We start from the raw sequence: 15,876 nt of genomic DNA, 5'->3' as shown, positions 1-15,876 counted from the left end.
GTCTGTGTGTATGCCTGATGGCCAGAAGAGGGCACCAGACCCCATTACAGATGGTTGTGAGCCACCATGTGGTTGCTGGGAATTGAACTCAGGACCTTTGGAAGAGCGCACAATGCTCTTAACCTCTGAGCCATCTCTCCAGCCCCTGGCTTATGTTTGATTCTTGCCCCCTTCCCCTGAGACAGGGTTTCTCTGTAGCTTTGGAGCTGTCCTGGAACTAGCTCTTGTAGACCAGGGTCGCCTCGAACTCACCGAGATCCGCCTACCTCTGCCTCCTGAGTGCTGGGATTAAAGGCCTGTGCCACCACCGCCTGGCTTTGTTTTTATTTTTTGAGAATAAGTCTTACTATATAGCTGAGGTTGTCCTGGAGCTCACTATGTAGACCAGGCTGGCCTCAAATTCACAGAGATCTGCCTGTATCATTGGCATGTACCACTATGCCTGGCAATATAGTAAAGGGTTTGTTTTTTTTTTTTAAATTTATTTTCAAGACAGTGTTTCTTTGCATGGGAACAACCAGAGGGGGATAGGGATGTGGTGTAGTTGGTTGAATGTTTACCCAGCATGCCTGAAGCCCTAGGTTCAAACCCCCTGCACCCCACAAACTTAAACTGGGCCTGGTGGCACAGACCTGTAATCTGTAGCACTTGGGAGGTAGTGACAAGAGCATTAGGAATCCACGGTTATCTTTGATCTATGTATTTGAGGCTAGGGTTCTATAGACCCTGTCTGATACACACCAATAGGTTTTGGGAAGATGGCTGAATGTTTAAGAACACTTACTGCTCTTAAAGAGGACCTGGGTTTGGTTTTCAACATCTATTTGCTGGCTCACAGCCATCTGTAAACAAATTTCAGGGGTTTTGACTTCCTTTTCTGACCTCCATGTCAGAAAGGCATGGTAGAACAGAGCAACACCAACCAAAGCAAGCTGCTGGGTATGATCCTCATACCTGCATTCTCAGCACTTAAGAGGCAGAGGCAGCCTGGTTGCTTTGAGTTTGAGGTGACCCTGAATTATGGAGTGAGACTTAGTCTTTAAAAAAAAAAAAGGGTCCAAATGACTCAGCAGGTAAAGGTGACTGCCATGAAACACCCAAGATCTGAAATATTGGTGATCTGGAACCTTTCGTAGAGAAAACTGGCTTCTAAAAATTGTCTTCCTCTTCCATGTATGTTTCATGTGTGACTATATGTAAAAGCACACAAACTCACTCACATGATGGTAACAATAAAGGTCATACCAAATTGGAGCAAGTTTGGTGTAGTTCAAGGCCACTCTTATCATCTAGGTGCTCTCTCTCTCTCTCTCTCTCTCTCTCTCTCTCTCTCTCTCTCTCTCTCTCTCTTAAAATGTATTTACGTGTGATTATCTGTTTGGGTGCCTGAGAGATCAGAAGAAGGTGTTGGATCACTTGGCACTGGATTAACAGTGGTTTTTAGCTGCACTGGGTGAATGCTGGGAGCAAATCTTAGCTACTTTGGAAGAGCCACAGTTCTCTGTCCAGCCCCACCCATCTCATCAAGGGCCTTGCCACTGCTGCACTTGTCACCTTTATCATCAATAGTATAGATCAGAGCATTTAAGAAAACAGTTCTGAGCTACATTGCCTTGGCTTGAATTCCAGTCCTCATATTTTTCCAACTGAATCAGTTTTCTTACCTTTTGTTTGTTTGTTTTGAATCAGGGTCTGGTGAAGTCGGGACTGGCCTGAAACTCACTAGATGTCCTCTGATGACCTTGAATTACTAATCCTCCTGTTTAGGCAACTGAAGTGCTGAGATTAGCCAGGCCTTGGTGGCTCTATTTCAACAGTCTTTAATCTCGGCATTTGGGAGGTGGGGGGGTGGGATCTTTGTGAGTTTCAGACAAGCCTGATCTACAGAGTGAGTTCCAGGAAGGGCTCCAGAGCTGCACATAGAAGCCCTGATTCATGAAAAAAACAAAACAAACAAACAAACAAAAAAGAGGAAGTGTGGTGCTGATGGGATGACTGGGTGTTTAAGAGCACCTGAATAGGTTGAGTTCAATTCCCAGCACCTATATGGTAGCTCACAACCATCTATAACTGTAGTCCCATGGAATCCTATGCCTTCTCCTAGTGTGCAAATCTATAATAGACAAAACACCCATACACGTAAAGCACATAAATAAATAAATCTTAAGGGAAAAATAAGGAAGTATGCTGATATGGGTATGGTGATACACATACAGCTAGGGGCATCGATCCCAGCACTCCAGAGGCAAGTAGATCTCTCTGAGTTTGAGGCTAGCTTGGTCTACATATTGAGTTCCAGAGCATCCATGGCTATGTTGAAAGACCCTATCTCAAAAAACAAACACTGTCAGGTGGTGGTGGCACACCTTTAATCCCAGCACTTGGGAGGCAGAAATAGACAGATCTCTGTGAGTTCGAGGTCTGCCTGGTCTTCAAGTGTAGGACAGGCTCCAAAACTACAGAGAAATCCTTTCTCGAAAAACAAAACAAAACAAAAATACACACACACACATAAAAGTGGTTTTATATCTATATATGTTTTAATTGTTTTTATTGAACTATATATTTTTCTCTAATTTTAAAAAAAAGTTTGGTTTAACACTTCCAAAATCTGCCTGGCAGTGTGGGATCAATCTAAGTGTTAATTATGGTCAAACTCAAATTTCTAATTCCTTTTGGATTTGTCAGAGGACATACATAATAGCTTTGTTAGATTGTTTTCCTATGCTCCAATAAACAGTGGCGAGAACAAAATACATCATTGATTAATGGGGGGAGGTTGGTTGACCAGTCATGTGCTTCTGAGCTATAAAGGAGCCAACATATCCCCACATAGAAGAATGTATTTCTGAGGTTGACGTACTCATCATGAAATCATAATGACCATTGCTTTGAACACAAAGATATCTTTTATTTTTATTTTATAGGACCCTAGAAAAACTGTGCAATGAATGGTGATACCCGGGCCGCAGTGGTGACCTCACCACCCCCAACCACAGCGCCTCACAAGGAGAGGTACTTTGACAGAGTGGATGAGAACAATCCAGAATATTTGCGGGAGAGGAACATGGCACCAGACCTTCGTCAGGACTTCAATATGATGGAGCAGAAGAAGAGGGTGTCCATGATTCTACAAAGTCCTGTAAGGAAAAAGTTTGCTCAGAACTAACTTGACCAGCTTCCTTCTGATTCCTGGGATCCTAGGCCTGCTGTGTGAATGGCATAGTCAGTTCCTCATCACAGAGCACACTGACGCTTCATGCTCATCAATCCTGTTGAAAGAACTCTGGTTCATGCCAACAGACAGAATGAAAATGTTTTAGAGTTATTAAGGATAGATGTTTATTTCTGCTTTGGGATTGTCTCTACTGTTTCTCCAAAGTGTTTTTATAAATCGGGGACAATGTAAAACCCACTGTTTTCTACAAAATATAGGTCAAGCATCTATTCACAACAAATATTTTAATCACCATAGTGATTAAAACATTTGGATTTGAGAGCATTTTAGTTGTTTGAATTTGACATGATCAACTGATAAAGCCTGTGCAAACACTCTCAAATTTAAATATTTTGAATAAAGGACACTCAATGTGGCCTTCAATTGTTCCTGGTCGCACCTAGGCTAGTAGTTCCTGAATTGTTAACCTCACTGTGAGGCAGTCACACCTCTCTGAGTGTCTTCTAGACGTTCTGTAGTTACAGTGGCCCTGTCCTTACACTTCCTCACATTGGTGCTGCTGTGCTTACCTGTGCTGCACATTCTTTTCTCCCCTTTTCTCCCTTCTACTCTGGTTTTACTCCGTCCCTTTAACTTTTGGGAGATGCCATTGTCTTTTTAAAAATGATATCACCGTGCTCAGCTTTTTATTTTTTTTCTTTTTCTGTTTTTTAAAAGTAGTTCTTTCTGTAGCCCAGACTGGGATTGAGTTTGCTGCCTCCGGTGACCAGTATCCTGTGATGCTCAGTGACGGGCAGCTTCCTTAGTCTCTGTGCATGTGTATTTTATATTCTCCTGCATTATGCTTTGATAACAAAGATCAGTAGCTGTGTTTTGATGATTTATTTTACTGCCTTCGTCTTTGTTTTTCTTCCACCGTTGACTAACATAAGCTATGAGCACTGACTGTTTATCATGAGGTGGTAGATCCTGCCTGACACTTCTTGATACCATTCAACTAGCAGTTATGCATTTGCTTGTTGTACACTTCCTCTGAGTGGTATATGTACTGGACTGCAGTTTGGCTGTTTCTTTCAATAAGTTTTCAGATTAAGCAATGAAAAACTATGAATAAATTTAATTTGGAATCACTAAGTACTTGCATTGGATAAATCATCTAGTAAATTCGTGTTACCATCTAAGATATCATTTATAATTATTTGAAAAAAATTTATTTCTTCATTAGCTTTTTGATAGGTTTTATCAATCTGAAGAAAGTTAAAAATATCTGAGCTAGGTGTGATGGCATTTACATATTGTAGTGATGAGACGAGCAGGCCTGCTTTTCGTCCCACCCGGCTCCTACACAGCTAGCTTTACATCCGAAATAACAACACACAAATTGTATTCTTTTAAACACTGCCTGGCCCATTATATCTAACCTCTTCTTGGCTAATTCTCACATTTTGATTAACCCATTTCTAATAATCTGTGTAGCACCACGAGTTCTCACATCTTGATTAACCCATTTCTAATAATCTGTGTAGCACCACGAGGTGGTGGCTTACCGGGGAAGATTCAGCATGTCTGACCTGGCGGCTGGCTCCATAGCGTCTGACCTCACTTCCTTCTACCCAGCATCCTGTTCTGTTTACTCCGCCTACCTAATTTTCTGTTCTATCAAAGGGCCAAGGCAGTCTCTTTATTAACCAATGAAAATAACACATAGATGACTTTCCTACATCAACATATAATCTCAGCAGTCAGAAAAGCAAGGCAGGAGGATCACTGTGAGTTCAAGCCTGGTTTACATAGAGAGCTTCAGGTCTGCTATGGCTAAGCAGCTGCTAGACTCTTTTCCAACAAAACAAAACCATGACAACACAGAGAAACCTGTCCTATTACAATAACAACCCTATGTTAAAACCATTATTATCAATTTAGTGCATGTTTTGCCTAACTTAGAATTACTTTTAATAAAAGATAAGTATAGGGTTTCTTTAGATGCTTAGTTGACAAGAGTCTCACTCTGTGCCTCAAGATGGCCTTGAACTTGCCATCTTCTTGCTTCTGTTTCCCAGATGCTGGGATTTTCAGGTTTATTACCATGCCCAGCTGTCTTTTTCTACTTAAAGAAAATTGTTTTGAGATAGGGTTTCTTGTGCTGAGGTTGTTCTTGAACTTGTTCTGTAGTATAGGATGATCTAGAGCTGATCTCTTGCTTCTGCCTCTCCTGAGGACAACAGGCATATAGGCATATACTACCATGTCAGCTCTTTTTCTACTTTAACCAGGCACTTCCCTATTTTGAAGAAAATGCTAGAAAGCACAAAATAGAATATAAACATTATCAATAATCCTGTTACTGAGAATTATAATTAGCATTTGATACATTTTTAATCTTTTTCTAGTTTAAGTTCCCATTTTGTCTTATAAAAACTGTATTAGCTTTTTACTCAAAAATATATCAAGAGGAATTTTTTTTTTTTAAAGTATTTATTTATTTATTATGTATACAATATTCTGTCTGTGTGTATGCCTGAAGGCCAGAAGAGGGCACCAGACCTCATTACAGATGGTTGTGAGCCATCATATGGTTGCTGGGAATTGAACTCAGGACCTTTGGAAGAGCAGGCAATGCTCTAAACCACTGAGCCATCTCTCCTATCAAGAGGAATTTTATGCTTTTTAATTTTTAAGATTTTTTCCCATTGAGTACATCTATAAAATTCCCAGTGTGTCGAGTCAGTTCTTTAATTTCTGAAATGTGGCCTACTTTTTAAAATCTGTGATGCCGAGATTAATTACCTTATGAATAAGTCTTTAAATACATTCCTGATTATTTTCTTAAAATAGATTTCCATGAATTGAATTCTGTTTTAAGTTTTAAGCTTTTATTTTGTTAAATGACTTACCAAAAAGACTATACCAGGTCATACTCTCAGAAGTGAAATGTGAGTTCCCTGTGTGCTGTTCTAGCACTGGATGAAAACGAACATTTATCTGATAGTTAGTTACAGGTACATTCTGGGCCCCCAAAAAGTGCTTGACTATTTTAATATGCATTGTAGGCCTTCTGTGAAGAACTGGAATCTATGATCCAAGAGCAGTTTAAGAAGGGGAAGAATCCCACAGGCCTGTTGGCATTGCAGCAGATTGCAGACTTTATGACTGCAAATGTACCAAATGTCTACCCAGCAGCTCCACAAGGAGGAATGGCTGCCTTGAACATGAGTGAGTAGTTCCTGACTTTGTATGTGATCTGTAACTTTCTCATGTGAGCCACATGAGTATGCAGCTGTACATTACATAGTATTGTTGTTATTGTTGTGTTTTGTTTTTGTGGGATTGCTGGGATTAAAGGTGTGCACCACCATCACCTGACTATATTGAGTATTTTAAAATCTCTGTTAATCATAGTAAAAGATTGCAAACTGGAAGGTATCTTGAGTGTAGAGGACTCATTTTCTGTAAGCCAGTGGGATTCTGTTATTTCTTATTCTTCCATTTACTTTATTTTTATTTAACATTAAATTCTTGTGCATGCCTTTAATCCCAGCACTCGGGAGGCAGAGGCAGGCGGATCTCTGTGAGTTCGAGGCCAGCCTGGTCTACAAGAGCTAGTTCCAGGACAGGCTCCAAAGCTACAGAGAAACCCTGTCTCGAAAAAACAAAAAAAACAACAAACAAACAAACAAACAAAAAAACCAAAGCAAAACAAAAGAAAAACAAGCAAGAAAAACTGTTTCTGGGGACAGCAGGAGAGATGGCTCAGCAGTTAAGAACACTGGCTACTCTTCCAGAGGACTGGGGTTCAATTTCCAGCACTCACATGGTAGCTCACAACTATCTGTAACTCCTGTTCCAGGGAATCTCAAACCCTTACGCAGACATACTTGCAGGCAAAACACCAATGAACATAAAATAAAAATAAATAAATTATATATACATAAAAACGTTTGTTAGAGTTGTTCATGTTTTGTGTGTGTGCATATCTCTCAGAGGCCAGGAGACGAATTGGAGAAGGGTGTGATTCACCACATGGGTGCTAGAACTTGAGCTCCAGTCCTCAGCCAGAGCAGCCAGTGCTCTTGGCTGCTAAGCCAGTCATTAGGACAACACTTCTTGTCACTGTTGTCACTGTGGCCTAGAAAAAGTGAGAAACAGCATTTCAAAGCCAAAGCCATGGTAACCATGGGTGAATGTAAGTAAGCAAAGATCAGTGTGCCTTGCTCATGTGGAGCATTACCTTAGCTGTTGACTTTGTAAATGTAACCTTACAAGGTGGAACCCAGGGATAGGGCTGTTGTCAGTACCTTTTTCAGCTGGGCAGGTCACATCCTGCTTCTTCGGTGTTCTGGGCACCGAAGGAAATGAAAGAAATGTGGTACATTTTCCTTATTCATTCTTCGGTCGAGGGACATTTAGGTTGTTTCTAGGTTCTGGCTATGACAAACAAAGCTGCTATAAACATAGTTGAGCACACGTCCTTGTAGTATGATTAAGCAGCCTTTGGATATATACCCAAAAGTGGTATTACTGGGTCTTGAGGAAGGTTGTTTCCTAATTTTCTGAGAAATTGTCACACTGACATCCAAAGGGGTTGTACCAGTTTACATTCCCACCAGCAATGCAGAAACTTTCCCTTTTCCCAACAACCTCTCCAGCATAAGTTGTCATCAGTGTTTTTGATCTTGGCCATTCTTACAGGTGTAAGATGGAATCTCAGAGTTGTTTTGATTTGTATTTCTCTGATGACTAAGGATGTTGAACATTTCCTTAAGTGCCTTTCAGCCATTTTAGATTCCTCTGTTGAGAGTTCTCTGTTTAGGTCTGTACTCCATTTTTTTTATTGGATTATGTGATCTTTTGGTGTCCAATTTCTTGAGTTCTTTGTATATTTTGGAGATCAGACCTCTGTCTGATGTGGGGTTAGTGAAGATCTTTTCCCATTCTGTAGGCTGCTGTTTTGTCTTGTTGACTGTGTCCTTTGCTTTACAGAAGCTTTTCAGTTTCAGGAGATCGCATTTATTAATTGTTTCTCTGAGTGTCTGTGCTGCTGGGGTTATATTTAGGAAGTGGTTCCCTGTGCCAATGCATTCAAGAATATTTCCTACTTTCTCTTCTATAGGATTCAGTGTGGCTGGCTTTATGTTAAGATCTTTGATCCATTTGAACTTGAGTTTTGTGCATGGTGATAGATATGGGTCTATTTTCATTCTTCTGCATGTTGATATCCAGTTATACCAGCACCACTTGTTAAATATGCTTTCTTTTTTCCATTTGATATTTTTTGTTTCTTTATCAAAGATCAGGTGTTTGAAGATGTGTGGATTGATATCTGGATCTTCTGTTCGGTTTCATTGATCCTCCTGTCTGTTCTTATGCCAATACCAGGCTGTTTTCAGTATTGTAGCTCTGTAGTAGAGTTTGAAGTCAGGAATTGTGATGCCTCCAGAAGTTCTTTTATTGTACAGGATTGTTTTGGCTATCCTGGGTTTTTTGCTTTTCCATATAAAGTTGAGTAGCGTTCTTTCGAGGTCTTTGATGAATTTTGCTGGGATTTTGATGGGCATTGTGTTGAATCTTTATGTTTTGTTTTTTGAGACAGGTTTTTACTGTATAATCACAGCTGTCCTAGAACTTCCTCAGTAGACCAGGCTGGCCTTGAACTCACAGAGATCCTCCTGCCTCTGCCTACTGAGTAATGGGATTAAAGGTGTGTGTCACCGCTGCCCTACATTATATAAAGTTTTTAAGTCTTTACCTTTAAATTATAGTTTTTGCATGATTAGAAAGGAGCTTGTACCAAATAATCTTGAAAGAAGAATCATCCATTCTATGCCTTTTCTTTTATCTGGTCACTCAGGAATATAATACTGCAAGCTATGATTGTTGCTTGCTGCCTCATGTTATTTTTAACCATGTGTTCACCATAATCCACTTTCCCTTCCACAGGTATCTGGGCCCCTTTCACGTACTGACACACCACGTTTCTGAGGTCTATGCTGTGTTGACAGATGTCACCCATTTGGTCCTCTTCACTGTCCCCTGATCCCCATATCTTTTTTTTTTTTTTTTTTTTTTTTTTTTTTTTTTTTTGCTGGAGAAAATATCATTACAGGGTTTTTTTTTTTTTTTTTTCTGCTTGTTTCATGACTTGGTCCTGGCATCTCATGACAGGGTCCTGGTATACTTGCCGAAGTAAATGAACATGATTCAGAGGTCTGTCTTCCTTCCTTCCTTCCTTCCTTCCTTCCTTCCTTCCTTCCTTCCTTCCTTCCTTCCTCTTTTTTTTTTAAATTTATTTATTATGCATGTATGCCTGCAGGCCAGCAGAGGGCACCAGAGCTCATTGCAGATGGCTGTGAGCCACCATGTGGGTGCTGCAGCAGTGCTCTTAACACAAAGCCATCTCTCCAGCCCCAGAGATCTTTCAAGAACCAAACTGCTGGCTCTTTTAGATTCATGTATTACAAACTGATGAAATACCCATAAGTCAAATCTTTGAAATATGGCTTTGGTTTTCCTTACAGACTTCTTGTAGCACCCGACAGCCAGTCCCCACCCTGACCCACCCCCCACCCAGGCTGTAAATTTCCTTTCAATCTATTCTTTACTGCTTCTCCCAAATTTAACAATTTAAAATTTAAATTTAAAAATTTACCTTTTTGTTACCTATTTTTGAACTATATATTAATGCCAGAGAGAACATTCTTTTTGTCATTGAAGTTTTTGAAATTTTATGGTCTAATATGGACAATAAATAGTACTATGGTAATTGATTTGCATTTGACAAATGGAAACAATAAAATACCAATAAAGTTTTTAAAACAAACAGAAGTTTGACTTCTGTCTTTCCTTATCCTAGGTCTTGGTATGGTCACCCCTGTGAATGACCTCAGAGGCTCTGACTCCATTGCGTATGACAAAGGGGAGAAGCTGCTGCGCTGTAAACTGGCAGCATTTTACAGACTGGCAGACCTCTTCGGGTGGTCTCAGCTGATCTACAACCACATCACAGTGAGTACTCCAGACCCGTGCCCGCATGGGTGAGTGCTCATGAGCCGTCCAGCACCATCCTTTCTCGCACTGCATAAATGAGTCTCTTTGGAGTCCTTACAGGACACAAGAATGGGCAAGTGTGGGTTCAGAGTTGTGAGAGTAGTTCTTTTTTTTTTTTGGTTTTTCGAGACAGGGTTTCTCTGTGGCTTTGGAGCCTGTCTTGGAACTTGCTCTGTAGATCAGGCTGGTCTAGAACTTACAGAGATCCGCCTGCCTCTGCTTCCCGAGTGCTGGGATTAAAGGCGTGCACCACCATCGCCTGGCGAGAGTAGTTCTTTAAAACATCTTTCTTGCATGCCAACCTAATAAATGTTTATCAAATTAGAAGCCGTTTCTAAAATTCATTTATTCATTTATGACTTACAAATCTAACAGTATTTTCTTTCTGGCTCTGGTCGAAGCTTCTCTAGTTTTCTGCCTTTTCCCAACATTATCAGGGCCTCTCTGTTCCGCAGTGTAGATTTGTAACAGATGTTACTGGCTGTCTGTTCTTTCTGTACTAACCATTGTTCCAACTCAGGTTGTATGGGGGACTGTATGAGTCCTGCCCTTGTGCATGGTTCCTTCTGTTTTCTAACCAATCAGCCCATCCTTTACTCTGTTTTTATTCAGCTTGTTTTCATGGCCCATCATCTCAGTAATGCTCTTTGCTAGTTTTATGGTGCCTGAATTCAATCCCTGGGACCCACCTGGTGGAAAGAGATCAAGGACAGACTCCGTGGAGTTGTTCTCTAGCCTTCCCACAGGAGCTGGCACGTGCTCCTTCTTCCTTCAGTAAATAAATAAATGTAAAAAAATGAATTCAAGATTGTTCTTGACTGTGTTTCAAAGCTAGTTTGAGCTAGCTAGAGCTTCACGTGTTCCTGTCTCAATAAACAATACGTAAATCCAGAGAATAACACCCTGCTGCCCTTCTTTGAGTTCTCTGAGTAACCGCCTTTGCTGTGTCACAGAAAATAGCGGCACTCTTTCTGTCTCTGGCCACACTGTGCCTAACTGTGAGTCACATTGCCTCCTTCCTCCTAAACGCCCAAGGGACCACAGCTTGCTTTCCTTTTCCTCATTCTTACCTAGTTTTTCTGGCTTGTTTCAATTTCTTGTTGTTGTTGTTGTTTTCCATTTAGTTTCTTTCACTGGATTTAAAAAACTTTACTTTTTCTCTGTATAGCTCTGGCTGTCCTGGAATTCGCTCTGTAGACCAGACTGTCCTCAAATTCAGAGATCTACCTGCTTCTGCCTTCTGAGTGCTGGAATTAAAGGTGTGCACCACCACCGCCTGACTAAAACTTTACTATTTTTAAAAGTTTGTGAGGGCTGGAGAGATGACTCAGTGGTTAAGAACATCGACTGCTCTTCCAGAGGACCCAGGTTCAATTCCTAGTACCCAGATGGCCTCTCACAACTGTTTGTAATGCCAAGGTCTGACACCTTCACACAGACATGCAGGCAAAACACCAGTGCACATTAAATAAAGTTAAAAAAAGAAACTTTCTTTTTAAAAAAAAATGTTTATTCGTGTCTGTGTGTGTATGTGTGCGTTCCTGCCTGCCTATATATGTGTCTGTGCGGATGCTCAGAGAGGCCAGAGAGATGTGTATGATCCCTTAAAACTAGGATTGCAGGTGGTTGTAAGCTGCCATGTGGGTACACATACTGAACTTGGATTCTTTCGAAGAGCAGAGAGCACTCTTAACCAATGAGCCATCTCTCCAGCCCCCCACATTTACTAGTTTTTGAGGCTGGTCTTTTTTTTTTTAAGTTTTATTTATTCATTTATTCAGTTATGTATTTATTTATTATGTGTACAATATCTTCCTGCATGTACACCTGCATGTCAGAAGAGGGCGCTATATCTCATCAAAAATGGTTATGAGCCACCATGTGGTTGCTGGGAATTGCCAGATCCTCTGGAAGAACAGTCAGTGCTCTTAACCTCTGAGACATCTCTCCAGCCCATAGTTTTTGAGGCTGGTCTTAACTCAGTATGTGACCCAGGCAGACCCCCAACTTGCAATATTGAATTTTTAAAATTATTATTACAGTGCCTGCTTATTATAACAAGTATGCCTTATGTATTTGTCTAAAGAAAAACTCATACTCCTGCCAAACTCCTATTTGTCTTGAGGTAGCCAGTGCTGTCTACTTAAGCAGCTGTGTAGATTGCTTGAGCCTTTTCTCCATATATACCTATGGCTGTTTTCCACATGTGAACTCATGACTAGTGCTTGCTCCAGTTTAGCGGCTTTCTGGACTCAGAGGGATGTGAAGCCTCTTGAAGCTGAGGTCTGGCGCCTTCCTTGTTAGCAGTGTGTTATGCTACTCTCTCTTTGCATTGATCTGTACTGCAGATGCCGAGTTGCCTCCTTCCTGTCTGCTTGCTGCAGTGCTGTTAAAATGAACTTTTCAAAATGCAGGCTGTGTGCTTGTTACCATGTGCTGCACCCTTGTGTGGGGTAGAGTGTTACCCTTCCCTCTTCCCATGAAGCAGTGACTCTTCTCAATCTGTCCAGTTCACTGGAGCATCAGCTGTATAAGCAGAGCTGCTGTGTAGCCTGGCTGTGGGCCTGGCACAGTGTAAGTGTGTCCTCAAACATTAAGTGGTGACCAGCTCTGGCTGAACTAAAATTACTTGAGGAAAATTGTGAAAAAGAATTCACCAGAAACTTGATAGCTGAACAGTAGGCCCAGTTAGCTTAGTTCATGTGCCAGTGCACATCCTGGCATGCTGGAAAGTTGCTGGCCCTTCCGGATAATTACACTGGACAGAAAACTCAGATGGAGATTTAATGGTAATTGGCTCCATGCAGATGTTACAGCTGTAATAGGAATAGAAAATTTAGTCCCTGGTTTTAACAGTAGCTTCATTATTTGTGTGTTTTTAAGATGCTTTGTATAACTCACCCTGTTATGAATGCTATTTTAGTGACTTGGACTCAGATTATAGGTGTTCCCCTCTCCCCTATAATTTGTTTGATGTTGACAGAATTAAAATGCCAGTTAGATGTTTACTGTTCTATCTTTAACTATCTTTAAGTGTTCTGTTTAGTTATTAATATAGAGTTAAAAAATAAATCCATTACCAAAAAGATTTTCTATATGTTATGAATTAGAACCAGAGTCTTTGAAGAAGAAAACACCCCCCCACACACACACACCCGGCTTGGCTTTTTAAATTTTAGAGTGTTTATGACATCCATTTTGTTTTGCCATTAGACACTGTAACAGCATCTAGATATTCTTATGTAGATACTTAGCAGGAAAGAGATATTAACAGTATCAGTGCAAAAGTAAGTGCTAAGAGGTCATTCTGTCTTTTCTTTGTAAGAGTGTCAGGGATTTTCTGCTAAGGGGATTTGAAAGTGCTGACAGGTGCTGGCAGCTTGGAGAGGATCTTCTGACTTAGATCTTTAACATTGTGTCAGATTTAGAAAAGCCTTGGAGATGGGGAAGGACAAGCCAGGGTGGCCCAGCTGGGATTTTGGGCTGAGGCCCTTCTTGGCGACCCTTTTCTGGGCCTCTCTGTCCTGCATTAGTTAAGTTGTAGCACTGGTAAAGCCTCACAGATGGTTGCTTCAACTCTAGTCTGGAGTTCACCCTCGGGCCAGTGCACAGGGTGTGGGGGATATGAGTGCTGAGGTGTGTTTGGTATTTAAGAATGGCCGAGGGTCTGAGGCTGTCTACTCTCATTTACAAAGGAGAGGTGGTAGCCAAGGGATGACTGTTGAAGAAGCCTACTTTGAAATGCTCTTTTTTCATTGGATGTCTGAATTTTGTGTGAAATCCCTTTTGCTTTAGACTAAGAAATTTATATTTAAGTGTTTGATATTAAAACATGTAAATCTGTTAAGCCTACAATTGGTTTTATATATTACTGTTGTTGTTTGCTAAAGGGTCTCACTGTATAGCTCTGGCTAACTTGGAGCTTGCTGTATAGACCAGGCTGGCCTCAGGGGAAATAAAAGGAGAAATAACTATAAAATAAACACAAAACAAGAAAATAACTTTATAGAAAAAGTAAAATATTTTATCATAAGAAAAATTGTCCAACTCATGAGTAACCAGGAAATTTCTTTTTCCCTTCTCTCCCTTTCCTCTGTAATACTATGCTTAAGCTTAGCTAGTATTACGGAGTTTGTTAACCAGTAGCAGGTGTATAACGTGCTTCTGTTTAGTCTGTAAAAACTTTTTGAGACAAAGTCTTACCTAGGGGCTCTTGAGAACTCAAGGTCATTCTAATTTAGCTTCCTTCCCAAGAGCTGAAATCACAGGCATGCTTTGCCTTGCAGCCTTGTAGAGAGGCACTTAAGTCTATCCCCAAATTATTGCTTATGAAAATGAGATATCTTTTATTGTGGGATCAGCTCTTCCTTTTCTCATTGCTATATTTCTGGTATATGCTGGATGGATATATATATATATATATATATATATATATATATATATATATATTGTGCTGAATGAATTGTTGTAGAGATAGACACACACATTAAAACCAAAAGGTTGTGTTCTTTTGTGCTCATCTTTCCATCATCTTATAGGTTTGTGTGTTATCAAAATCTAATTTGGAACTTATTTATTTTAAGTGTATGTGTGTTTGCTCGTCTATGTTAACAGTGTGTGTGTGCAGCTGTCTGTAGCAGGCTTTTTCTTTTGGGCCACCAATCAGCTCCTAAATCATGACACAGAGACTTTTTTCTAGTTATGAATGCTCAGCCTTATCTTAATGCTTGTCCTACTAGTTCTTAGAATTTAACCTGTTTCTCTTCATCTACGTTTGCTTTGGGACTTTTCCCCTTTCTTTCCTTCTGTACATCTTACTTTCACTGCTTCTTGTGTCTGTCTGGCAGCTGCCTGACTTCTAGGACTGGGTGTGTCCCAGTCTTGTCCCCTTGTTCTCTCTGGAATTTAGAGTTCTCCTCCTGCTTATTCTGTCAGCCAGCCACACCTATCCCTCTCCTGTTGACTGGTCAGCTTTTTATTAGACCAATCAGGTGCCTTAGTCAAGCAAGTTGAAACAAATGTAACTTTACGTAATTAAACAAATGCAGCAAAACAAATGTAACTCATCCTAATATTGTTAAACAAATGCAGCATAGACAAATATAACACACCTTTACACAGTTAAAGTAGTATTCCTCAGCATAAACACCTGTAACATATCTTTACCTAGTTAAACAAACATTCCACAACGGATATCTACAGAGACCAGAAGTGGGGTTGGATCCCCTGGTATTGGAGTTAATAGGTTGTTTGAACTGTCTGATATGCATTCTGAGAACCAGACCTGGGTCCTCTGCAAGAGCAGCAAGTGCTCTTAATTGTTTAACCATTTTTCCTAGCTCCTTGAAAAATAAAGGATTTTGTTTTTTATTACTCTACTTCTGAGGATTGGCACCATTTTGCCATGAGACTGATGGCCACAGAATAACTTTACAATGACTAATTGGCATATCAGAGGGTGAGTGCTGGGTTGTTTGGCTTGTTTCCTTTACAGTCAGCTTTCATTGACATGACCAGTATGTATTTGACAATTTAATTGCTGTACAGTATAGTAAATATTCACTTATTAGCTTTGTGATAGACTGTATGCTTTAGTTCTTCCGTAATCATTCACCTGTGACTCTGTGTTCCGTAAGTGACACAGTTAATTATAG

General features: G+C 40.4%; 1 protein-coding gene across 8 annotated transcripts in view; it reads left to right on the top strand.

Moving 5' to 3' along the window:
* Window positions 1-15,876, top strand: part of Add1 (adducin 1) — a 59,926-nt gene that overhangs the window by 21,082 nt on the left and 22,968 nt on the right. For all 8 annotated transcript variants that reach the window (XM_050140968.1, XM_050140967.1, XM_050140972.1 and 5 more), the window contains exons 2-4: window positions 2,928-3,142; window positions 6,229-6,391; window positions 10,029-10,180. In XM_050140968.1, the coding sequence (XP_049996925.1) occupies window positions 2,948-3,142; window positions 6,229-6,391; window positions 10,029-10,180 (510 nt within the window). In that variant the 5' untranslated portion in view covers window positions 2,928-2,947. The remainder of the gene's footprint in view (window positions 1-2,927; window positions 3,143-6,228; window positions 6,392-10,028; window positions 10,181-15,876) is intronic.

This window comes from Alexandromys fortis, unplaced genomic scaffold (assembly GCF_014885135.2).
Source record: "Alexandromys fortis isolate MF-2015 unplaced genomic scaffold, M_Fortis_MF-2015_v1.1 scaffold_7, whole genome shotgun sequence".
NCBI classification, from domain to species: Eukaryota; Metazoa; Chordata; class Mammalia; order Rodentia; family Cricetidae; genus Alexandromys; species Alexandromys fortis.
Note: the sequence above shows the minus strand (reverse complement) of the source record. Positions and strands in the feature narration are given on the sequence as shown.